General features: G+C 44.0%; 1 protein-coding gene across 1 annotated transcript in view; it reads right to left on the bottom strand.

The window, feature by feature from the left end:
* Positions 1–25,267, bottom strand: part of LOC311246441 (uncharacterized protein) — a 191,953-nt gene that overhangs the window by 125,654 nt on the left and 41,032 nt on the right. Inside the window, exons 4-5 of the mRNA XM_084336596.1 lie at positions 20,695–20,821; positions 13,374–13,490 (exon numbers count right to left, since the gene is read on the bottom strand). Of these exons, the coding sequence (XP_084192722.1) occupies positions 13,374–13,490; positions 20,695–20,821 (244 nt within the window). The remainder of the gene's footprint in view (positions 1–13,373; positions 13,491–20,694; positions 20,822–25,267) is intronic.

The raw sequence follows: 25,267 nt of genomic DNA, 5'->3' as shown, positions 1-25,267 counted from the left end.
CTTGTATGCTTTTATTTTTATATCCAGGCTGTTTTGAGCTTTGGGCTCCAGTAGTAGAAGGTCGGTTGAATATATATATACAATATATGATAACAGGTTGTGTCAGGTATAGCTTATTACTATCCCCGGGTTAATGAAGGTGTTTAATTCTATTCTTACATAGGTTATGTCATTCCAGCCGTTGTGCCTGATCGTGCACTTTGACCATAACCCTTTTTTCCCTTTCTTCTTATTGTCGCTGTTTAAATGACATCTGTTTGCGCAATTTAACTGTGATCCGATCCTGCCCTAGACTATCTGCTGGTATGCTTTAATTTAATTTTGTTTTGAATTTTCCTTTATCCATTTATGCTATAACATTGCGACATTAATACGCAGACTCGGAAGTAGATGGTTACAGGGTTGATGTTGAGTTATTATATAATAATGGCTATTTTTCCATTATAGTTGTCTCATGTTAGGGCCAAGGCTCACGGTGGTTTTCGACCGATATCTTTATTGAATTTAATTTTAATTTTAATTTGTGTTTATTGGACTAGTGGGGGTTTAATCAGGGGTTTATCTAGAGGGGGGTCGGAGTGGAGAGCGTCTTATTGGATCCATGACTCCAGTGGGAAATGATAGGAAGATGACCATCCTTCGTGGATGGGGCATAGGGAGGGGATTGGAGAGTGGGTATAGGAGGGTTAATAATAGGACGGGTGGGTTAGGGTTTAGAGTAGAAGGAGGGGGGGTTGTAACTGGGGTGGTATTTTTCTGTGTTTTATGTACTGTTGTCTTATATGTGTGTAATTGTTCCTCCTCTGAACTCCTGGGATTGACCGTCTGGGCCCGCCTGGATCAGCGCCTCTGTACTCAGCCTGGCTGCACTGGTATGTTCTCTACGCATTTAGACAAACTCGACCATGGCTAAATTGAATATTTTAATTTGGAACGCAGGGGGTCTTAACGCCCCACACAAGCGTGCCAGTGTCCTTTGGTTATTGAAGAGAAGAAATATTGACATTGCTCTCCTTAGTGAGACGCATTTATTGGTGGGTGATGTGTCAAGGCTAGCAAATCGACAATATCACGTTATCTCCTCATCCTCAGCCGATGATAAGACGAAAGAAGTCGTCATAGTTACAAGATGTAACCTTGATATCAACGTCCTGGATGTGTGGTCGGACACGGAGGGAAGGATTACTATAGCAAAAGTTGAGTTCTCTCATAGGAAGATGGCAATAATAGCATTGTATGCCCCTAACACATTTGATTCAGCGTTCTATAATAAAATCATGAAGAATATGTTACTTACTGGATACGCTCTCATTGTGGGTGGCGATTTTAATGCGTGCTGGGATGCGGAGATGGATAGGTCCGGGTCCTCTGAAACAAGCGACCAAAAACGGTCCTCTAAGGCCCTCAGGATGTGGGCCCAGGACACGGGGCTCGCAGACCTATGGCGCTTATCCAATCCCACCCTCAAGGATTACTCTCACCTGTCAGCCAGACACAAAACCTTCTCTCGAATAGACTATGCATTCGCGTCCCCTAATATGTTTGATAGTTTCGACGTCTCATTGGTTCCCCTGGCTCTCTCGGACCACAAGGGGATTTTCCTTGCGGCAACCTTTGGCAGGCTCTCCACGAGAGCTCCCAGGTGGCGTTTTAACTCAACCTTATTAAAGAACGATGATTTCTGTTCTGAGTTCAGGAGTAAACTAGCTGAATTCTTGCAGATCAATGTTGGCACGGTCGATGACCCCAGGGTCCTATGGAACGCATTGAAAGGATTTATCAGGGGTCATGTCACACTTTTCGCCTCCAATTTGCGTAAATCCCGGTCAAAAAAACTAGAAGGACTGGAAACATTATATGCGGACCTATACGCATCTTTGCAAACTAACTATAGTGAACGACTAAACACAACGTAAGATAGTCAAGAAAGAAATAAACTCCATACTTAAACAACAGTCTGAGTTCTTGATACATAGGACAAGGCAAAATGACTACTTTCACGGCTCCAGGCCTAGCCATCTATTGGCAATGAAAATACGCTCGAATGATCATTTCTCGGATATCCCCTCGATCAAAACGCGACAGGGTACAGTCACTACTGATTCGAAAAAGATCAACAACACTTTTAAAGAGTTTTACTCACAGTTATATAGCTCAGAGGTTAATCTCGACGACTCTAAATTTGAATCGTTCATTGGCGGGCTTGAGATACCCCACATTTCTGAGGAAGAGGCTAAGGAACTGGGGAAACCGATCACTCTTATGGAACTAAGGGAGACGATTGCTGAAATGCAGAGGGGTAAGGCACCAGGCTGGGATGGTATTCCACCCGAGGTGTATTTAGCTTTCTGGGACCAACTGGGTCCATTGATGCTCGATATGATCAATTACGCTATCGAACAAGGGGAGTTCTCAAGAGATGTCAATATGGCGTTGATTTCTTTACTTCTCAAGAAGGACAAAGATCCCAATGATTGTGGTAGCTATAGGCCCTTGAGTCTTCTCGGGGCCGATTTTAACAGTGTTTGCCAAGGTGCTGGCCCGCCGCCTGCAGAGATTTATGACGGTATTGGTACACTGCGATCAAACAGGTTTTATCCCGGGGCGCCTGGCTGCAGATAATCTTAGGAGGCTGTTGCATGTAGTCGATAACAGTAAAGACAATACAGCTCCGTCCACAGTTCTGTCTTTGGATGCCATGAAGGCGTTTGACAGACTAGAATGGTCATACCTGTGGAAGGTACTTGAGGTCATGGGTCTTGGAAAGAATTTTATTCATATGATTAAAGTCCTGTATGCCTCGCCGTCGGCAATGATACTGACAGGCAAAAACTGTTCCACACTTTTCCCAGTCTCCAGATCTTCTAGACAGGGTTGTCCTCTGAGCCCAGGACTATTCGCGCTTTCCCTCGAACCATTGGCCCAATTTATTAGGCAATCGGAGGACATCGTCCCCATAATGATCAATAATACACCACACAAAATTGCTCTCTATGCGGATGACCTACTGATTTTTATGGATGACCCTTCCCGGTCGGCCACAAAATTATTGGGAATAATCGACGACTTTGGTAAATTGTCAGGCTTTAAGATTAACTGGAACAAATCAGTCTGCCTAACTCTTAATGAGCTGGCCAAGGCGGTGCGACTACCAGCTGATATCCCCATGGCGCTCCTTAGAAGCGGCGGCGGTCTCACCGCTAAGATTGCAGGATGTGGTGTACTCCACTGTCCCTATTTCGAAATGCCGACTGAGATATGGACCGATCATAACTCACGTGATCCAGACGTGGCGTAATGTACAGAAGTCGTGTGGGGTTAAATGCCCATGGCACCTGGACTCTCCAATTTTTAATAACCAGCAATTACTTGTTGGGCACAAGCCGGTTAATATTCCTCAATGGCAAAGGAGGGGGGTTCATACTCTGGAGGATATTTATGATAAGAACGGCCTCCGTGCGTTTCAGGACTTAAGAGAATTTTAAGATCTTCCCGGCGAGTCCTTCTTTCTTTACCTTCAACTAAGGTCAGCGCTGAGGGCGCATGGCGTGCCGTGGGCTCAAGCTTTGCAACCACACCCCTTCCTCAGGCTCATAGTGGACAAGACGACCTCCAGAGGGTTTGTCTCAGACTTTTATATGCTCTTAATTCAGTCCATGTATAAAAATGTATCATTGGATACAATCTGGCGTGTGGATATCCCGGAGTTGGACCCCGAGTTTGACTGGGATGATGTTTGGGCAAATGTGGCATTGTCTTCCCGCAACCCCAATCACCAGCAAATTAATTTTAATTATATTCATAGGACCTATCTTACACCTAGGAAGCTATTTGCTATGGGACTGATAACCGACTCTCGGTGCACTTTGTGCTCTCAAAAGGCCACTGGCACTTATATGCATATGTATTGGGATTGCCCACCAGTGGCCCGCTTCTGGAGGTCAATAGCGGACAAACTTTCAGATCTGTGTGGCTTAACTATCCCATTCACAGCTGTTACGCTACTCCTGAACGATATAACAACACTACCCGCGTCCGTACAACTGAAAAGGGTTGTCCTAGCGGGCGTCACAGCGGCGAAGAAGCTAATAGCAATGAGATGGAAGGAGCCTGAGAAGCTCAGTGATTAACTGGTCCCTAACACTGTTGGATGTGATTTATCTTGAGATATCCACGGCGCGGGTGATTGGGGTGGGGCAGGCTGGGATTGACCTATGGTTCGCAGCAGCTGAGAAGGTCAGGACCGCTGTGTGCGGCTGAGCGGGGTTGGGGTGCTTGTTCGGGGGAGTCCGGCGGTCTCGTGGGAGGGGGAGGAGGAAATGTCTTGTCTGTCTTGTCTTTTGTGATGTCTTGAATTTAACTAGGGATTTTATTGGGGGGCAGCTATTTAGCTAGTTCTTCGCTATTTGGTCATCTATTAGATAGTACCCCTGGAATTTTGAATTTAAAAAGGTTGAACTCTGTTTTCTTTTCTTTTTGTCTTTATAATTTATAAATTGTTATATTCTGTATTATTATTGTTTTTGTTATTTTCCTGTGAAGTTCTGTGTATTGTGATTGTGATTAATGTGTTGTCTTGTTTCATGTAAGTAATAATAAAAAAAAATTGATAAAAAAAAAATGCAGTGGTGAGTATCATAACTGTCACCAGTGATAAATCTAATAGCGGAATGATATACAGAGTCCAATTGCTTCAACGTAGATGCAGCTGCATGCCTATAGATAACATCACCATTAGGGGTGGACGGTATGGTCTAAAATTTATATCACGGTATAATTTGAAGCATAGACGGTAACGGTATATATCACGGTATCAGTGTTTCCGTTAGAATAATTTTTTTTGCCTGATAGGCAGGCTATATAAAGAATGCTACTTTTGCGTATAAAGTCATTATATTCCAAATAAAATAAGTCCCGAGTCGAGACTCCGTGCTGCTCCCATTGCAAACAGCAGGGCTGGATTTTGCTAGAAGCATATGTAGCTGCAGAGCCGCAGAGCCAGTGGCTCTTTCAGGTCGTTCAGCCGTTTGGTGGGGGGGCGCTGTTGAGCGGGCCTGTGACCAGACCTGAAAGAGCCACTGGCTCTGCGGCTCTGCAGCTGCATGCTATTTCGCAAATCCACTGCTGCAGCAGCCGTCCTCGGTCCTCCCGTCGTTATCATAACACTACACACATATCATAATGTTTACAGCAAACTGTAGTTGATCATCAGGTATGTTTTATTAACGTAGAATAATTCATATATAAGAAAAACGATAGGTAAGATCTCTTACCTTTCTCCACTGGTTAAAAATGCCAGGAACTTTAATTGAAACTTGCTGTGCGCCGCAGTGATATGTGTTTATTATGAAATGACAATTGCGTGTTGACACACGCCCAGTGCGCCCACTGCGCGAAGCCTCCTAAATAACTTTTTCCAGTTTGCACATATCTATTATCTATGACTAATTCGATCTAATTTTAGGGGCAAATGCGATTGAAATAGTCGCGCTGTGGTTACATGACGTCATTGCTATTTTAGAGCTGCCCTACCGGTTACACGGTATAGTCAAAATCCATACCGTAGAGCAAATTCATACCGTTTATACCGTATACCGTTTATACCGTCCACCCCTAATCACCATAGTCCAATACTGACAAGAATACCGCATCTCTTCCTACTGAGCAAAGGGAAGCTAGACCAGTTTCGGAATAGAAAGCCAACCTTCTGCCGAAGCTTGGAGGCGAGGCTGTCAATATGAGTTTTGAATGAGAGCTTCTCATCGAGCCATAGCCCAAGATATTTGTAATCGGTAACTCTCTCTATAGAAGAGCCATCAATAGTAGATATGAGAAGTTTAGTAAAGTCCACATTTCTAGCTCGAGAATATCATAAATTTAGTTTATCGAGTTAAGGACAAGCCTGAGCTGAGAAAGGGTGTCCTGCAATGAATTAAAAGCGACTGTTGTACAGAGCATGTGAGCGGAGCGCTCGAGAAATCCGCTCTAGACGTCTGGTTCCGCTCTCATTCGCTCATGTTGGCCCGGCCCCCCCCCCCCCCCCCCCCCAAGTCGCTCACCGCTCACCTTCATTTACGAATCAAGCGCTCCCCGCTCCACAGCTCGCTCAGCAGAATTTCTTTTTTTTGGAGCATGATGTAAATTAGCTTGATTTGACCAAACTACAACAGTCTGCACCCCCTGGGCCCCTTAACAATTGTTTGTATTGAGCCGTATTGTATTGTACCCATTCTGCAATGTTAAATAACATTTATCCATTCAACTAGCTTTACTATGCTAATGTAGCTAGCTTAGCCGCAATGCTATGGCAGATCCCATTCACGTTAGCATGTAAGCTAACAACAGCGCTCTTTTTGTGAGACTAAACTCTCCGCTCTTGGTGGTACATTGTGTTGATGACTCTGCACCCCCTGGGCCCGTTAACAATTGTTTGTAGTGAGCCGTATTGTACCCATTCTGCAATGTTAAATAACGTTTATCCATTCAACTAGCTTTACTATGCTAATGTAGCTAGCCTAGCCGCAATGCTATGGCAGATCCAATTCACGTTAGCATGTAAGCTAACAACAACAGCGCTCTTTTTGTGAGACTAAACTCTCCGCTCTTGGTGGTATATTGTGTTGATGTTGGTTTCGTTTCATCAATAAATGAGGCAGAACTTGGTGAATGTATCCTTTTTTTATTGCACTTTGTTTGTTTCTCACTGAAAATAAATGTTACGTTCAGTCACCCGAGGTGATTTAAAGATGGCGGATTCTACTTTGGATTTAGCAGGATGTGAGTGACGGTTCACCCTTCTCATTGGTTGAAAATGGCCTTCATGTTTGTACATTGCCACCTGTTGCTTTGGCATTGTACTACATGTATATTACATCAGTTTCTGTGTGATCGTGTGCACTGAGCAGAGCGGCTTGGAGCGGAGGAAAGCTCTCGCTCCGGAAGTCGCGCCGACCCATTTTAAAACCCACTCCGTCGCTCACTTCAATACCACCCGCTCCACTCCCCGCTCCGCTCCCGCGACGCTCACATGCTCTGCTGTTGTACAATATGCCGTTATTGACAATCAATTAATCAGAAACTACCCCCCCGCCCCCCCCCTTTCATGCATGCATGATGGAACATAAGGGCACTTTCACATATAGTTTGTGGTTCGGGGGGTGAAGTTGCAACATTGTTGCATTCTTCATTTGGTTCGTCTGCATTCACACTGCAATTCACACTGCAATTCACACTTTGCGCCGCCCCTGTGCCTCAAATAGATTCGCTATCAGCTCTATCTTTAATCTTTCAAAATGTTCAGTTGCTATCGCTATCAGCTCTATCTTTAATTTTTCAAAATGTTCAGTTGCTATTGCATGCACTCATCTGTGTTTCACTACACACCACTGTCAGTCTGCAACACTACTATCACCGACATCTACATCTGTTCCTCCCTCCCCATCAACCTGGACCCTCTGCAATTTGCATATCGCCCCAACAGGTCCACGGAGGACGCCATAGCCCATGTGCTGCACACAGCAGCATCACACCTGGACAAGAGGCAGGGGAACTATGTGAGAATGCTGTTCATCGACTACAGCTCAGCATTCAATACCACAGTCTCCTCCAAACTCATAGCCAAGCTCAGGGACCTGGGCTTGAACTATGACCTGTGCCAGTGGGTCTTGGACTTCCTGACGGGCAGACCCCAGGTGGTAAGAGCCGGCAACTGCACCTCCTCATCCATCACGCTCAACATAGGGGCCCCCCAGGGCTGTGTTCTGAGCCCCCTCCTCTACTCCCTGTACACACATGACTGCGTAGCACAGCGGAACAACAACACCATCATCAAATTTGCTGATGACACAGTAGTGGTGGGCCTGATCTCTGCCAACGACGAAAGGGCCTACCTGGAAGAGGTAGAGAACCTGTCACAGTGGTGTCAGGAGAACTGCCTCTCCCTGAACGTCAGCAAAACAAAAGAGATGATTGTGGACTTCAGGAGGTCGGGGGTCAAGGACTACAGCCCCCTCAGCATCGGCGGGGCACCGGTTGAGAGAGTGAACAGTTTCAAGTACCTCGGAGCCCACATATCCGAGGACTTGACATGGACCACACACATTGACAGTGTTGTGAAGAAGGCACGACAACGCCTCTACTTCCTCAGGCGCCTAAGGAAGTTCCAAGTCAGTCAGAAGATCCTTAGGAACTTCTACTCATGTACAATAGAGAGCATCCTGACCGGCAACATCACCTCCTGGTTTGGGAATAGCACTGCACAAGACCGTAGCAGACTACAAAGAGTGACACGTTCAGCCGAACGCACAATTGGAGGGGGGCTTCCCACCCTCCAGAACATTTACAACAAGCGGTGCAAGGGGAAGGCTAAGAGAATTATTAAGGACTCGAGCCACCCGAACAACTGCCTCTTTGAACTGCTGCGGTCAGGCAAGCGATACCGGAGTCTTAAGGCGAGCACAGAAAGACTCAGAAGAAGCTTCTATCCCCAGGCCATCAGGCTGCTAAACGAACAATAATCGCTAAACGAACAATAATCACTATGCAACAACCATCAAATGCACACAGCACACACCCACATGCACACACTCACTCAAACAAACAACACACTGCAGCACCCACTCTCCACACTTTAGATCACACAAACACACTTACACTTTATATTTATTGATAAAGGATTTGCACTACAACTCGTACACCTACTGTGAATTGTACCTAAATTGCACCTCGTCCCATTTCTCCATTTCTGCCTTGCACTATATAGTATTGTATATTAGTACACTGCACAGTATTGTATATTGTATGGTAACTACGTCTATTCTGCATCGAACATTGTACATATGTCTAAACTGAACACTGTGACCTCTTTTTTTTACTTCTAATTTTACTATGTTTTTATTTCATACTTATCTTGTCTTGCACAGTCTCTGGAGCGCAACAGTAAGAAGCATTTTGTACAAAAGTATTCTGTACTTCTGTATGACAACTATTAAAGAAACTTGAAACTTGATCTAAGAAGGGAGATCCCCCCTTGAATAGCCCTTCTAAGGTTTCTCTCCTCCACACTGCCTGTGGTGCTTTTTTCCCTATTGTTAGGTTTTTGTGAGTTTTTCCTTACCTTCGCGTGGGGTATGTCTGGGAGTGTTTGCACTCATTCATTTATTTGTATTTATCTTAAATTTGTTAGACCTTATGGTGTTCTTGTTTTGTTCTTGACTTATTGTTATGTTTCTTCTTGACTTGTTTAAAGAAGACGTATCCGGCCCATGGGGTTGTCGGGCCTTACAAATACATTTGATTTTGATTTGATTTGTCAAGCGCACCAAACTTTCTGAACAATGTCACGAGGTCGAAAAGGGCGCTCGTCTATTGGACACAATAGAGAGTGGAAATGTGTGTGCGTGACTGCAAGCCCTAACGTGCGCGCGTGTGTGTGTGTGTGACTGCGAGCCGGAGGCGGTGCTGATGATGCCTTCTGATGGGTCTCATCTTCGAAAGACTCAACGATATGTTTCGGGCTGGATGTGGGTCTTGTGCCAAGTATAACGTCCAGCCAGGTCATAACTGACACTGGCCGTCTATCGGACGGCCACGGATAATAAACTATCGATTTATATGGAATTTGTTAAACGGATCCGTTGTCTTACTTATTATATTATTTAAATTCCTCTGTATCCACATCAGCGAGGACCTCACCTGGGCTCACAACACCGAACAGATCATTAAAAAATCCCACCAATGACTGTACTTCCTAAGAAGGCTGAGAAAATTTGGCATGCCACCTAAGATTCTCAGCAACTTCTATAGAAGTACGGTTGAGAGTGTCCTTACCAGTTCAATCACAGTCTGGTATGGAAACTGCACTGCTAAGGACAGGAAGGCACTCCAGCGAGTGATTAAAACTGCTCAGTACATCTCTGGAGCAGCCTTCCCCTCACTACAGGACATTTACTCTACCAGGGCCACCAGGAGAGCACACAACATCATTAAGGACAGTGCACACCCCCAACACAGACTCTTCAACCTCCTGCCATTAGGCAGGCGATATAGGAGTCTGAAAGCCAGAACAGTTTCTACCCACAGGCCATCAGACTCTTGAATGCCTAACCCCCCCTCCACACACACACCTTCTACTATGAACTATGAATCACTAAAGACACTTTTAACTGCTGCTATGACCCACTGTCACCTCCATGGAACGTGCAATGTAACTCACTGTGCCTTGTTGTATTGTATATATATTTTTATCTATTTTATCTTATTTTCTAGCACTCTCTTGTATTTAAATATGTTTAAGTTAAGTACTGTGTAGGGGCGGCTACGTGGCGTAGTGGGCAAGGCACTCGCCACGAAATGCTGGAGACGCTGGGCTCATCAGTTCGAGCCCAGCGCTCCACATTTGCTTTCAGTTTAGCTGGTCGTCCGTACTAATACACATTGGCCGTATTAGGGGGTGGGAAACTGATGGGTGGGGATCGGGCGTTGTGGACAGCGACTCCTACAGGTCGGTTGGTGCGCCTGCGCAGTAGAATCAGGAAGTGTCGGGGGCAGCGTGAGGCTCCCATGCGTTACTCCTCGCCACTGAGATCGAGCTGCGCAGGTGAAAAGATGCGACTGCTGTTACCTCAAGTACCGGAGGGGACTTGTGCTATGTATGACTTAGTCCACATTGCAGCCGGCTTGTGGGAGGCAAGAAACAGCATCCGTGACAGAGGAGGGTTGAATTGGATGATACGATACGAAATTGGGATGGGAGAAAATATAGAAAATGGGAGAAAAAGTGGATAACAAAAAAAGTTAAGTACTGTGTGATTTTTTGTGAAGGGTGGACTAGCAAAGTAAGATTTTCATTGTATGGCAAACTGTCGTTTTGACTGTGCATATGACAATAAACAATCTTGAATCTTGAATTAAACATATTATTTATTTTTCCCAAATGAAGGTTGAAAGTCTGTCTCAGTCACAAGCGTAATGTAGGATAGACTGGTCTATCCTATATACACAGACCAATGAGTCTATCGAGAGAGAGAGATAGACCGGTCTATAGAGAGAAAGCACAACTCATTGACTGCCTTAGCCCCTTTCGTGACTGTGATGCAAAGGCTTGCAACGTTCCCGCATTTCTGTCCGCTTGATCGTTTTATAACAGACATCTGATAGTGTATGCGCCAATAATAACGATAATAATGTGTTTAGCCTATATTAAATAGTCTAATTGTTTTTTCAGCCTGTATTCGTTTTAACTTTCAGCCTGTTAATAAATGTGTCGTTAATTCAGTATTTAACTCCTTGAATTCATATTTATTTAGGCTATGCTAATTAAAAACACAAATGTTATGGACATCTAATTTAATTCTCTGCTTATTTATTAATATATTGCTGACGCAGTTTGTGGCATTGATCCATTGTTCTATTGAAGCCCATTACCACCATCCTCTTGCTAAACAACTTGTACACTGCATTGTTTTTATGAGTGCCCACAAGTAGCTGTTTAATTTAGTCTTCTGCCCATATTTCTATCAGGGCTTTCACCTCTTCATTCGTCTGTCCACGAGACATGTTTACCTCTGTGTTTGTTTTTTTTCTTGTACCCAAGATGCACAGTTTCAGATCACTTCCTATATTTGGTCCGCGTTTGGTCCGATGAAGCGAACCGCGACCTACGTTTTCAGGCGGACCAGAGTTCGCGTGTTTGGTCCGCACCAGAGTTCAACTGAGCATTCACACCAGCCCAAAAAAGCGGACTATCCGAGAAAACGAACTCTGGTCCGATAGTCCGGACCAAACAGCTATGGTGTGAAAACACCCTTATATACCGATCATATGCAATTGAATTTTTTATTGTAGCGTGTATAGGGACGAAATGCCAATGGATTAAGTATAATATGCGTCACTGCCTATAACTAGCCTCCCAGGAATTACCCTAGACCACTCTAAAACTATACTTATATTCACCACGGTATAAAACGAGAATGTATGGATGGAAAAAAATATTCCTTTTTCACATCTTCAACGATAGATACTCGATGTCAAATGGGCCATAGTATTGCATATATAGCTAGAATATTTAAATAGTTATAGCCCTGCAAACAAGGTGAGCGACTCCCACCGTTTACAGCGCTGGCGGTAGCTACTACAGGATGAGGCTAATGCGTGGCGGTCAATGAGTTAAAAAGGTCGACAATAGTCTCGTATGAAACATTTGCCTACATATAGGCATGGAAAACAAATTCGAAACAAATAGTAAATAACCTTTAATGAAAATAAATCCAAGTACAGTTTCTACTCGCTGTGCTCCTTGGCTGCACTGTGCACTCAGTGCAATGAAGAAATAGAATGGAGTCCACGGTACTGGGGTCCTTGGCTGCACTTAGTGCACTATGAATTTTTTTTATGTCCACAGTGCCTGGCCTCACTGGGCTGTGGGCTCCTTGGCTGCAATGTGAAGAAATAAAATAGAGTCCGCGGTGCCTGGGCCAAGTCTGTTACACCGCGCCTCGATCACTCGTCCAGCCGAGCTGAATGTGCGCTCGCTTGCTGCGCTTGTAGCTGGGATGCATAGCACCGCTCTCGTGAGCACGGAGAGGGGGGGAAAAAGTAGTTTAGGCTACGGATACCATTAACAGATTCACGGCCAGGGGTCGCTGTTTACCTTCTGTATAGAACGTCAGTGCTGTAAGTCAATGGGGCGCTTTGTTCACTTGCGAATGCTTAAAATATATCTTATATTATAGCTATGGGTCTAATAACGCCGTTGATTGCTTCCAGTCAACATGCACAAAACAGATTGTTTTTTCATCCGTACATTTCCGTTTTATACCGCTTTGAATAGGAGTATAGTTTGTGATTCTTAGTAATCTCAGGAAAAGACGCGATAATAGCGTTTTAGTGGAATGCACTTATCACGTTGTAATTTTTCGCCTGATTATCTAATCATCCTGAAATCAACGCTAGATTATCATTATTATGTCTCTTCGTGCATACATGAAATGGCCCTCATAGCGGGGGGCAGTATGCACAAGGTGCCTCGATGAATTATGAATGGCAATAGCGAATAAAAGAAATAACGAGTTAAACACGTATATATACACGTGGTTGGCCGTCAAACGCTGGCTCCCAATCACGTATATATACATGGCCTGAGACCGCAAACGCATAGATGGAATAAGCTTAGAGACGTTTATTACGGTAGTTAGTCTATTATTATTAGTATTATTAGTTATTAGTCTATAACTATTTTGTGTAGCGTGATGAGTCATTTGACCAGCACCCGCCCGCCGCAATCAACGTTTTTTTCAGTTGACCAAAATCCGCCCGAACCGCGGATAAATCTGCGGTTTTCGAGTCAACCCGCGCATCTCTAGTTCATACGGTACCTGCCATCCAGGGCCAGGAGGCTCTGCTTCACTTCTTCTCTCTGCGTTCGTACTCGCTGCGCCAGGGAGTCCAGGGTCTTTCTGTGGGTGTTCATCGCTTCATGGATAAACTGAAACCTATAGGAGGGGGAGAAGAAAGACACTTGAGCACAATGATAGTTAAGGGGCACTTCACCAAAAACAATGCAGATTAATTTTGCACATCATTTCACACACATACAGTTTTGACCATAACAGCCCCCAAACAGCATTAATAATAATAATTTATTTATTTTATATAGCGCTTCTCAATGAGCGAAGTCGCTGACAATAGACAAAAAAAAAGAGAAAAAAACATAGGACCACAGGGAAAACAGGGAACAATATCAATACACAAGAACATAGAGCCATAAGTAAGAGACAACAAATACAGGAGCCAGTAGGGGAGGCAATTGGGAAGTAAGTATGGGAAACTGAGGGGGGGGGGGGGGGCAGAAGAGAGAAGGTAGGGGAGGGGAAAAGGGGGTGATTGGAGGAGGGTGGTTATGGGTAGGGAAGGTTAAATGCTAGGGAGAACAGGTAGGTTTTGAGACGGGATTTGAAGGTGGAGAGTGAGGGAGAGTCTCTGATGTCTGAGGGAGGATGTTCCAGAGTCGGGGTGCAGCATGTGAGAAGGCCCGATCACCAAAACATTTTAGTTTGGATGATGGGACAATGAGGGAAACAGTGGAAAAGGACCGGAGTAGTGCACTGCAACCTTGCCCAGGCCCGACGGGGCCCGGCGGGTTCGGGCTGGGTAGGGCTTTTCTTTTAATAAATAATTCGGGCTCGGCCGGGCCCGGGCACCGCCGTTTTTTGTTGCCTCTTTTTTTTTTTTTTTTTTTTTTTTTTTATATAACTAGGGTTATAGGATAACCTTCGTTTTAAGATTCATTTTCTCTTTTGCGCCAGAGAAACATTTGGATGTAATTACCGCAGCGCGCAGGGAGAACTCAGGGGACAAGTTCAACTCGATTGGTTGTGTTGGAATATAGCCAGTTGGCGAACGTTTTAATTTGTTCTTGGGATGTATGTAGCCGGTTGGTGAAGTTTTGTTAACGGTGTTCAACGCGTTGCTGACGTCGTGGTGAGTGATGTTTATTATTTGCTGGGACTCGCTACCTGTTTTGTTGTGCTTTTCATTATGTTGCGCTCTGCTCAAAATCTGATTTCTGTTTTCTGTTTGTAGGCTATTGTGTGTCGTGTGTGTGTGTGTGTGTGTGTGTCAAAGAAGATTCTATAGCCTTCAATACGTTTTACGAGGCTGATCTGTGATGTATAAGCGAGCACTGGGAGAGACGGCATTCTAATAAGAGAGAAACAGGCTATGTAAATGCTTCTTAGTTTTGTTTATTTATTACGTTCATATAAAACCATGTTTCGAATATTTAAAACAAATACAAAAAAAATATATATTTTAATAATAATAATAATAATAATAATAATAATAATAATAATAATAATAATAATAATAATACATTTTTTCGGGTTTTCACGCGGGCTAGGGCTTAAAATATTATTTACAGTCGGGCTTATTTTCGGGCAGGGCCTGAAGTTCACGGGCTCGGGCAGGGCTCGGGCTTTATTTCAAGGCCCTTGCAGACCACTAGACCGGAGGGATCGGGTGGGGTGGTAAGGGAGAAGGAGGTCAGTCAGGTCGGGGGGGGGGCAGGCTATGGAGGGCTTTGAGAGTGAGGAGTAATCATTTGAACTATATACATTCCTTAATCGGGAGCCAGTGGAGAGAGTGGAGGACAGGAGTGATGTGGTCACAGGACCGGGTGTTCGTGAGCAGGTGAGCAGCAGAGTTTTGGACCATCTGGAGTCTATGGAGGGAGCAGGAGGTGATGCCAGTGAGGAGGGAGTTGCAGTAGTCTAGGCGGGAAGAAATTAAGGCGTGGATGAGCGATTCAGCAGCGGGGGGGGGGGCATTGTCTGTTGCGGAGGTGAAAGTAGGTTTTGATGACAGAGCGGACATGTGGGTCAAATGAGAGGGTGGGAACCAGGATGACGCAGAGGTTGCGAACCAGAGGGGAGGGGGTGATGGTTGAGTAATTTATAGTGAGTGTGATGGGTCCGGATCTGCTGAGGGTGGATTTGGTGCCGATGAGGAATAGTTCCGTCTTTTCACTGTTGAGTTTGAGAAGGTTGTGGGTCAGCCAGGATTGTAGTTCAGATATGCAGGACTCAATGTGACTGAGGGGTGGGTTATGGGAGGATTTTGTGCCAATGTAAATTTGGGTGTCGTCGGCGTAGCAGTGGAAGTCGAGGTTGAATTTGCGGATGTGACCAGATGAAGCGGATGTGTAGCAGATGAAGAGCAGGGGGCCGAGGACTGAGCCTTGGGGGACACCCTGTGTGACTGAGGAGGGGGAAGAGGTGTGACCGGAGGGAGAGTGAGGTAGGAAGTGAACCAATCGAGTGCTGTGCCCTCAACACCCAGTTGGTGCAGCCGTTGGAGGAGGATGGAGTGACACACTGTATCAAAGGCTGCACTAAGGTCGAGTAAGATCAGGATGTTGAGGGCACCAGAATCAGCAGAGATGAGACCATTTACAACTTTGACCAGGGCGGTTTCGGTGCTGTGAGATGGACGGAAGCCAGACTGAAGGGGTTCGTAAAGGTTGTTGGACTGGAGATGGGAGTGGAGTTGGGAGGCGGCAATGCGCTCTAAGGTTTTAGAGAGAAAAGGTAGATTGGAGATAGGGCGGTAGTTGGAGAGGTTGGATGGGTCAAGGGTGGGCTTTTTGAGAACAGGGGTGACAGCGGGGGAGGAGAGTGTTATTGTCCGGGGGTTGGAGGAGTTTCTTAACAGGGTCCAGAGGTTTTGGTTGCTGCTGTTAATGAGGGTGGGATAGTGGGCAGATTTGGCAGCTTGGAGTGCATCACGGTAGGAGCTGTTTGTAGAGGTCAGCGTGGACAGTGAGATGTTTTCAGGTTTCAGTGAGGAGTAGGTCAAGGTTATTGTTGAGTATTAGTTCAGAGATCAGAGGTGAGCGGAGGTTATTGAGGATAGCGGTGCGGTGAGTGATAGTGACAGGGGGGGGGGGGGGGGGGGGGGGGGGGCGGTCGGGCTGGGCGATAAAACAGTAACGATAATTATCGCAATATATTTTAATAATCGATATCGATCGATAATAAAAATCAATAATTTTTTTTTTTTTGGTGTGTGACCTGCAACAGGGCAGACTTGTCTTTCTTGCCTGCAACTTAAAGTAATGGCTTTGCTTGTCCAAATGACAATACTGACCAAATTGAGATTTATTTTTCTCTTGTCCATTTATTTTGTTTGCTTTCTAATTTAAAATACAGTTTGAAACCGTTTGTACACAGTAGGCTCTGTGTGCTAGCAGAGCTAGTCTCCAGTCGTGAGTCACGGTGCACATGGTGGTTTGTCCACCAACAAATCGCCAAAAGATGGAAAAGAAACTAGCAGAGCCAGAACTATTCAACTCCCCTGGAGCCACATCCAGCAGAGAAGCCTGTTTACTTTGTTTCGCTTTCAAACAGGCTGCAGCCTGATAACTGGTGTGTGCCAGGGGCTGTAACACTAAAGATGGCGGCAACGACATATATATATATATTTTTTTTTAATACTTATAACAATATCGATAATTATCGATATCGAGTGATATGATAACATTATCATATCATTATCATGATATCATTTTTGGCCATATCGCCCAGCCCTAGCTGGTCGGCCAACAACAAACAGAGCCAGAAGCAGAGAGAGAAACACACGGGACGGGAGGACAGGTAATGTTGAGTCGGGGGGGGGGGGAGTGTAAATCCAGAGTCAATTGATCCAATGGTGGGGTTTGTAATCCGTGGTGAAATCCAAAAATGAGGATGGTGGTGATGCAGTCAGCAGGTCAGCGGAGGGAAAACCATAAGGACGTTAAATGATTGTACACGGGGACAGGCACAGGAAAAATAGACGTGGAAAACAAATAACGTAGACTGTTAACCCATTCTCTGCCAGCGCTATTTGTCTATGGAGATGTTCACCTTCTTTGTAGGGCTATAACTTTTTAAATTGTATTGCTAAATTGACATTACTATGGCCCATTCAACATCAATTATCTATCGTTCAGGATGTAGGAACGTTTTACTTTTTCATTCACACATTCATACTAAAATACCGTCTAGAGTATAAATATGTTTTAATCATTTTCTGCTGTATTTCATAGAACGTGAGATATAGCCATAAATGCATATATTAGATTATCAAATTTCAACTGTACATGGTCGTAAACGTCATGACTGGTCATCTGCGGGTGACCGGAGGGGGGGGGGGGGGGGGGGGGTCGTTTATAATTCAATGACCGGCGTTAAATGATTCATGTAGTATGGGCGATATATTGATCAGAGCAGTTTGTATCGAAAATGGTAAAGAAAAACACTGAAACTCACGTCAGTCTCCTCTTACCGTTGGGCGATCACACTGAAGCAAAAAGATCGCTATTATGGGATGTTGATCGATGCAATCCATTTCCGGTTTGTATATTACTAATACACGTCCAAAACATGTTGATTATTGAGTTATGGCAAAGATTCATATCGACGGTGTCTGTATTGAGTCCTGGGACGCTAAGCGAGTGGCCGGACGAAAATAGGGGACGGACCAAGCACGTCCGGCCACTTCCGGTTTGGCAACTCGTCGATCGGCCACGAGGTGGCGGTATTGAAGCGTTGCAGAGTTGTGATGGCCCAGACAGCATCACCCAAGACTCTGAGTGACATGAATACCATGACGAAAATATGAAATATTGATCTCAAAGACGACTTACGGCGTCATTGGCAGATTACGCATGGCGGAGAATGACGTGTTAACACGTCATCGGCGGAGAAAGGGTTAAGGACAAAAAATAAGCATGGGAAACAAGTAACAAAAACTGAAATTAAGTTCACAGACATGGACAGAAGCGGCAGTCAAAACGCAGACGCCAGCAATGCTCTGGATCCAAACAAAAAACAACGAGGTGACGCGAGACAAACGAGTGCGACTGCTCTCGTCGGCAGCCGAGGTAGTAGCAAATTTCAACAGACCCGTGCCCCTTTGATGTGAGCTTCAGGTACTGTCAATGCTTTAGCTGATGCTACATACCAGGGTTAGAAATTAACATTTTTTTTCAAGGGCTTTTTTTGCCCCCCTTAATTGATTTTCGGGGGCTTTTTTTTGTATTTCGGGGGCACTGAATTTTTATGATGAAAATTAACATAAGGATTATAAAACATTGTTGACACTTTTTTTTACAGTCTTCGTCCCTATGTTTGATAATGTAATGTTAATGTCTCCATATATAGGGCTCTACGCTAACCTTTTTCCCAAGGAGCACATGTGCTCCTAAATAAAATGTTAATAAATAAAATCTAAATAAAAATTTAGGAGCACACAAAGAAATTTAGGAGCACAGTGAAAATTGTTCAAGTAACAGAGTTTATTAACTATTTATCTCATGCATTATTATACTGTGCGTGTGCACACTATGAATTGAAAATGGGGGACCCTGATGTAAACAAGACGAAAGTCTTTCTCTGGTCTGCATCCCCTTAACTTGTGTGTATTGAGCTGTACTGTATTGTACCCATTCTGCAATCTGTTAATAAAGTTTTCAATCAATCAAACGCAAAGGATATCGGTTGTCAAGCTGCTTTTGTATGTTGTAGTGTTGTTATGATACCAACATTTTGACTTTGATACAGATAGGAAAGGTAATGGAATATATTATTAGATGACAGAACATTGAAAATTCTTTATACAATTATTTAATTCATTATGAAATAGAAATTCCGTTTTTGGGTGGAACGTTTGTTGCAAGGAGGGAGGAGGCGGGGACCGCTGCGTGTTACACACAACACGGAGAAATGGTCTAGGTGCGTCGTTAACGTTAACGTCGGAAGAAATTCCCCACTAAGCCCTAAATTCAGAGCAGAGCAGTATCCTAATGACTTTTATGCTTCAGTCGATAAGGTGTTTTGCGAATTCTGTCAACATACCGTGGGGACTGGACCCGCAAAAACACGTGCGAATATCACTTCAAAAGCCATGTCAGCCGGATTCCTCTCTTTCTCCTCGTCTCTCTTTTGCTCAAAATAAAAATGAATGGGCTTCATGGCTGGCTGATTTTTTTGCGTTGTCTGATTCTGAATGTATAACTTGCCTAAGCCGGTAACGTGACTTTGTTTTCGGGCGCTACTGTGATTGGACGTTTATGCGCCTTGTGTAATGTGGGACTATTATAACAGCGGAGCTGTTTTGTAATCGTCACTCGTCTCGAGTAAATGATTTTTCCGGGTGGCGCGCACACACATATTATTAGGGCCAAATACAAGGGAAATGCTCGCACTGTAGATCATATATATAATTATATATATAATTAGTAAACTGTCGGGGGCATTTTCTGCCCCCCTTAACTGATATTCGGGGGCATTTTGTCCATTTTCAAGGGCATTTTGCCCCGAGCCCCCGTTAATTTCGAACCCTGCTACATACACTACCACATGGTCCCTAATGGCCACCACAACTCAACTAAAAAAGATGACAACATTAGCTCCAAAAAACAAGTACCTTTGACTCTGAAAAATATATTACACAGAATAATATTACTTATATTTATATATAATTCAGAAGTATGATATTTAGACTTAGTCCTCAAAATGAATGAAGGTGAATGAGGAGCCTGACACCTGGGAGGAATGGTGGTGTTGACAGCTAACAACAGGGACAGTAGTGGTCACTAGCTTACTAGTGGATGACTTTAGATAAGGGGTAAGACTGCCTCCTTGTGTACCGGAGGGGACACGTGATGCAAGGCTTCGTCCACATTTCAGCCGGCCAGTGGGAGGCATGGCCTAACAGCGTTCGAGACAGGGGAGGGTAGAATTGGACAATACGAAATTGGGATGGGAGAAAAAAGTTAATAAAAATAAATCCATTAAGGAAATGTCTGAGGAGCTCAATGTCATTCCCCCTCTCTCTTATTATCATCTGGTGCATTTGGCAACAGAGGACTGTGCTGCAGCAACAAAACCATGATTGGAGAGAGCTGTCCAGTGGAGAATGGCGCTTAAACCGTGTGCCATGAGCACACCTGCAGCCACTGTGCCATTCGTCATAACCTACGGCTATAATAACTTCACACAAAAGGCAGAAACAAAAGGGATTACTAAATGCAACATCTGTGGTATCAAAATAAAGGATGCTGGATCAACCACATCAAACTTGACTTAGACATGTGACCAAAGACTTGAGAGCATCTCTGAATGGTACAGAGGTAGAGATAAAATCAAATATGTGTACCTGTGGTTCCTGTGATCCATGAGTTGGCAGTCACGGCAGGTTAACTGACTGCATGTGAAACAGAAGAGCTTAATGGGCTCATTTTTGTGGATCTGGCAAAACACTGTGGAAGATAAGGGGAAGTCTTCTGTGAAGAGAGCAGAACATGTTAACATTGACATGACGGCCAGAGAAGTATGATCACATTTATTATTCATGCGTTGGCAAAGATTTGTCATGTCTGTGGTAACAAAAGATGCCAAGCTCCCAACCGCAAATCTTTCCCCTGTCCCCTCCGTGTCATGAATATGTTAGATACAGCCGAAACCAAAGTGAAACCACAAGTATATTCATGGACGGTTCTGCATGTCATTCAGACCATGTGCTGGGCTGGTTTAAAACATACATCAGAGGGAGGAAATTCTATGTTAAACTAGGAGATCACATGTCTGATATATACGACAACAACTATGGAGTTGCACAAGGGAGTTGCTTAGGTCCTTTACTCTTCTCCCTTTACATGTTACCGCTGGGTGATATCATCAGAGAACATAATGTAGATTTCCATAGCTATGCGGATGATACACAACTGTACATATCTGCTGAACCAAATGATACAGCGATTAGCTCCATTACAGACTGCTTACTGGCAATAAATAAATGGATGAGTAAGAACTTCCTGAAACTAAACGAGAACAAAACTGAAATTCTAATTATCGACTCCAAAACTAAAAAAGAAACATTAATAAAGAACCTGGGGGGACTAACCCCTTGGATCAAATCTGAGGTCACTAGTCTTGGGGTTATCATAGATTCAGAACTGAACTTCAATTCTCATATTAGCAAAGTGACGAAAACATCGTTCTTCCATCTCAGAAATATAGCAAAAGTACGACCATTTATTAATCAGAACGATGCTGAGAAGCTAATTCATGCATTCATATCTAGCCGGTTAGACTACTGTAATGCACTTTTCACAGGTCTCCCTAAGAAAACCACAGAGAGGCTTCAGCTAATCCAAAACTCTGCAGCCCGACTGCTAACTAGAACCAAAAGGAGAGAGCACATTAGTCCAGTCCTAGCCGCTTTACACTGGCTTCCTGTAACATTTAGAATTGACTTTAAGGTCCTTCTCCTTACATACAAAGCTCTAAATGGACAGGGACCTAGCTACATCGCCAACACTCTAATAAATTACACACCAGCAAGAACACTGCGATCATCAGCTGCTGGACTACTAGAGGCTCCCAGAAGCAGTCAAAAGAGGATCGGTAATGCAGCCTTTATCAACTATGCCCCAAAACTATGGAACAAACTACGCCAAAACATCAGGGAAGCCAACTCGCTAGACATCTTTAAAAGACAGCTTAAAACCTATCTCTTTGCTCAGGCATTTCACTGATAGATATCTGCTACCACCTAGTGGCAAGAGGAAATATCAGGGATATCCTGACACAACTTGTATTTATTCTTACCCTGCCTACTCTTTTACACTGCCTATCAAATTCATGTGTCGGTTATTGCACTTTTTACTTCTTACTGATGACTATTTTTAAACTGAATCATTTTAAACTATTCTTATTATTTGCTAGATCCAAATGTGAAACACTGATTATTTATGACTATTTTTAAACTGAATCATTTTATTCTTATTATTTGCTAGATCCAAATGTGAAACACTGATTATTTGTTCATGAATTACAGGAGTATTACTGAATAGAGAGCCTATTAGGATGCTAGATCCTAATGTGAAACACTGTGATTTGCCATATCTTGCTATGCTCGCTCATGCCTGTATTTTTTATGTCCGTTCTATTTTATAATTTTTTGACTATTTTTAAACTGAATCATTTTAAACTATTTGTGTTACTGAAAACTGTAAGCGGAGAGCCTATTGGGATGCTAGATCCTAATGTGAAACACTGTGATTCTACCTGTCTATCTTTTTATGCTCGCTTATGCCTGTATTTTTTGCTGTTGTGAAGCACTTTGAACTGCAACCTCTGTATGAAAAGTGCTATACAAATAAAGTTATTATTATTATTATTATTATTATTCAATCACACTGTGCAACAATCTATGACAGTGTCCACAATATACAATTAGCAGTGTTTCCCCTATTATAGGCATTAGTGGGTGCCCCCTAATAAACAGTGGACTTTAATGGTGGGCTTTAACAGTGTGCCTTAACAGGTACCGTACTTTTCGGACTATAAGCCGCAGCTTTTTCCCCCATTTTTCGACCCTGCGGCTTATATAACGGTGCGGCTTATATGTGGACAAAACCCGAAAATCAAAATATTGCTTTTTTTACTGCATTGAAATGTTATTTATCTGTTCCCTTATTTACTTAATACAACTTGTAAATGAGGTAATTGTTATTTGTCCGACAGTATTGTGTCCCAATGGGAGTCATTCTCTGTAGAGGTGGGAGTCATTCTCTGTAGAGGTGTGAGAGAAACAGGGTTTATTCAATGTATGTGATGTATAGATTGGGGGGAGATGACCACAGCTAAAACGGTGCCGGGTCAGAGAGATCAAAATGTGCATGGTTTGCCTATGAAGAGAGTGATAGAACGGTGACCAGTGGATTGAATACACTGCCAGCGAGGGTGTTTTGTTTTGCATTCCTTGGAAGAACACAGATAAGAGTGTACTGTAGGCCCAGGGCAGGAGGGAGAGAGGTTCATCTTAATGAAACGTGAGTTTATTAGTGTTAAAGGTTATGCAGTTGTCATGACAACACGTCGCATGACAACCAGAAGGCGGGGCCGTCGTTGCGACGACGAACATCTATGAGTCGAACGGTGTTTCCGGGTGTAAGGCAGACTAAAATCTGACTGAGACTAAGAGGGAAGGAACCAGGAGAGACTCTTCCTCCTCCACCACGGAGGGGGGGGGAAGGGAGAATGCCACATCATCATTACAGTAGCTTCGGCTAACACGAGGAGGGTTTCAGGCTAACGACCAGGCCTGACCACTATTGGACAGAACAGCAAAGGGACAATAGAACACACCGAAAGATCATTAGAATAGACTCTCCAAGGACGATACAATTTGATAACATCTGATAACATCTGATTATGAGGTTCTGTTTATAGCAATAAAACAACGCTTTTCCTCACAAGGTATTTCACGGTGTCGAAGTGTCGAATTCTTACGGCGGTGGAGAAATAGTATGGTTTATGGATTGCACTAACGGGGGAGATAAGGATCTTATCTACCAGTATCGGAGACGTCAGGACCATTAAAATGACACAACGCAGAGGAATTGGATGGAGGGCCAAACAGACGAAGACGTGATACTGGCCAGTTTGATCAGAATCTTACAGGTGGGAGTCATTCTCTGTAGAGGTGGGAACTTAAAGCTCAATATAAGAACGGCCATGCACCACCATTCACAGAATCGAGAAAGAGCCATCAATCTGTCAATCCTTTCTGTGTCCGGGCCGGGTGAGGTTTCCTGTGTTGAGTCAAATTAAGCCGCAGGCTCCACTCCTTACATATGGTAATTAAACATTAAAACACATGCGGCTTATATATGTACACATCATTCAATTTAGCTGCTGCGGCTTATAGTCAGGTGCGGCTTATAGTGCGAAAAGTACAGTAGTATTTTACGTTAATAGCTACACATTAGCACTCTGATTTAATGCTCCATATGAAAACAAAAAGATGCTGGTGGCATCATTGGGAGAATGGGACAGCTAGCAAGCATGGTAATTGTCATCGTAGCTAGCTAATGCCAGTTGGTTAGGTTTAGCTAGTTAACTTAGCTAATAGATGTTAACTGGCTAGCGCATGGATACATTAGCATATCAATAATACACTAACAGACGAAGTTAGCCATCTTCAGTTCAACCCTGGGTGAAGCATTTATTAAATGTACAGTTGGGTCCATACATTTGGACAAACAAATGAGGCAACAGTGTTACCCACTGCTGGGGTTTGAACCCAGGACCTTCTTGCTGTGAAGCAACAGTGCTAACCACTGCTGGGGTTTGAACCCAGGACCTTCTTGCTGTGAGGCAACAGTGCTAACCACTGCTGGGGTTTGAACCAATGACCTTCTTGCTGTGAGGCAACAGTGCTAACCACTGCTGGGGTTTGAACCCAGGACCTTCTTGCTGTGAGGCATCAGTGGTAACCACTGCTGGGGTTTGAACCCAGGACCTTCTTGCTGTGAGGCAACAGTGCTAACCACGGCTGGGGTTTGAACCCAGGACCTTCTTGCTGTGACTGAGGCAACAGTGCTAACCACGGCTGGGGTTTGAACCCAGAACCTTTTAGCTGTGAGGCAACAGTGCTAACCACTGCTGGGGTTTGAACCCAGGACCTTCTTGCTAATATACTAAATATCCCCAAATTAGAGCTGAAAGTGTCAAATCCATTGTGGTGGTGTAGAGCCAGAATTATAAAAATCTAGTTGATTTATGGAACCGACTATTGAAGTGCTGATTATAGGGATGCACCGAAAATGCATGCTCCCACACCCGTATTCCGATCCATGCAATAATAATCACAGGGGTATATATTGTCATTTGAAACAAGTTACCAATGCATTGTCCCGTGGGATTATGCCCCCCCACGGCTA

This window comes from Notolepis coatsorum, assembly GCF_963971535.1.
Source record: "Notolepis coatsorum genome assembly, chromosome: 19".
NCBI lineage: Eukaryota > Metazoa > Chordata > Actinopteri > Aulopiformes > Paralepididae > Notolepis > Notolepis coatsorum.
Note: the sequence above shows the minus strand (reverse complement) of the source record. Positions and strands in the feature narration are given on the sequence as shown.